At 72.7% G+C, this 406-nt stretch overlaps 1 protein-coding gene across 1 annotated transcript in view; it reads right to left on the bottom strand.

Annotated features, from left to right (window-relative positions):
- Positions 1 to 2: 2 nt before the first annotated feature.
- Positions 3 to 406, bottom strand: part of LOC105854670 (PHD and RING finger domain-containing protein 1-like) — a gene marked incomplete at both ends in the record, with an annotated part of 2,878 nt that continues 2,474 nt past the window's right edge. The window contains one exon of the mRNA XM_012734946.1: positions 3 to 399. Within this exon, the coding sequence (XP_012590400.1) occupies positions 3 to 399 (397 nt within the window). The remainder of the gene's footprint in view (positions 400 to 406) is intronic.

Below are 406 nucleotides of genomic sequence, written 5' to 3'. Positions count from 1 at the left end.
CCCAGAGGGGCCTCCACGGTGTAGGACGTGACACAGCGCACGGCCTGGGCCTGGGGGGCCGCGGGGCTGTCCACGGAGATGGTCCTGGTGATCTCGGCGGGCAGGAGGCCGGGGCCCAGGCGCTCGGGGCTGCTGGTGGGCGAGCTGGAGTCGGAGCCCGTGGGGTCAAAGGGGTCGTACATCTCGCTCTTGAGCTGCCGGGCCTTCCTGATGGAGAAGAGGGGCGCGGGCGCCTCCTTCCGCGGGGCCTTGCTGTCCACCGGCCGGAAGGTGTTGCAGAAGCCAGGGTTGGGGGGCCGGCCGGCCTGGGCGGTGTTCCCCGGGATGTTGATCCTGAAGCTCTCGAAGGTGGAACCGACGCCCTTGCCCCTGCAGGACACCCTGGGGGCCGGGGCCGGGGCCGGGG

The sequence above is a fragment of the Condylura cristata genome, unplaced genomic scaffold (genome assembly GCF_000260355.1).
Source record: "Condylura cristata isolate star-nosed mole 26May11 unplaced genomic scaffold, ConCri1.0 scaffold00150, whole genome shotgun sequence".
Lineage (NCBI taxonomy): Eukaryota > Metazoa > Chordata > Mammalia > Eulipotyphla > Talpidae > Condylura > Condylura cristata.
Note: the sequence above shows the minus strand (reverse complement) of the source record. Positions and strands in the feature narration are given on the sequence as shown.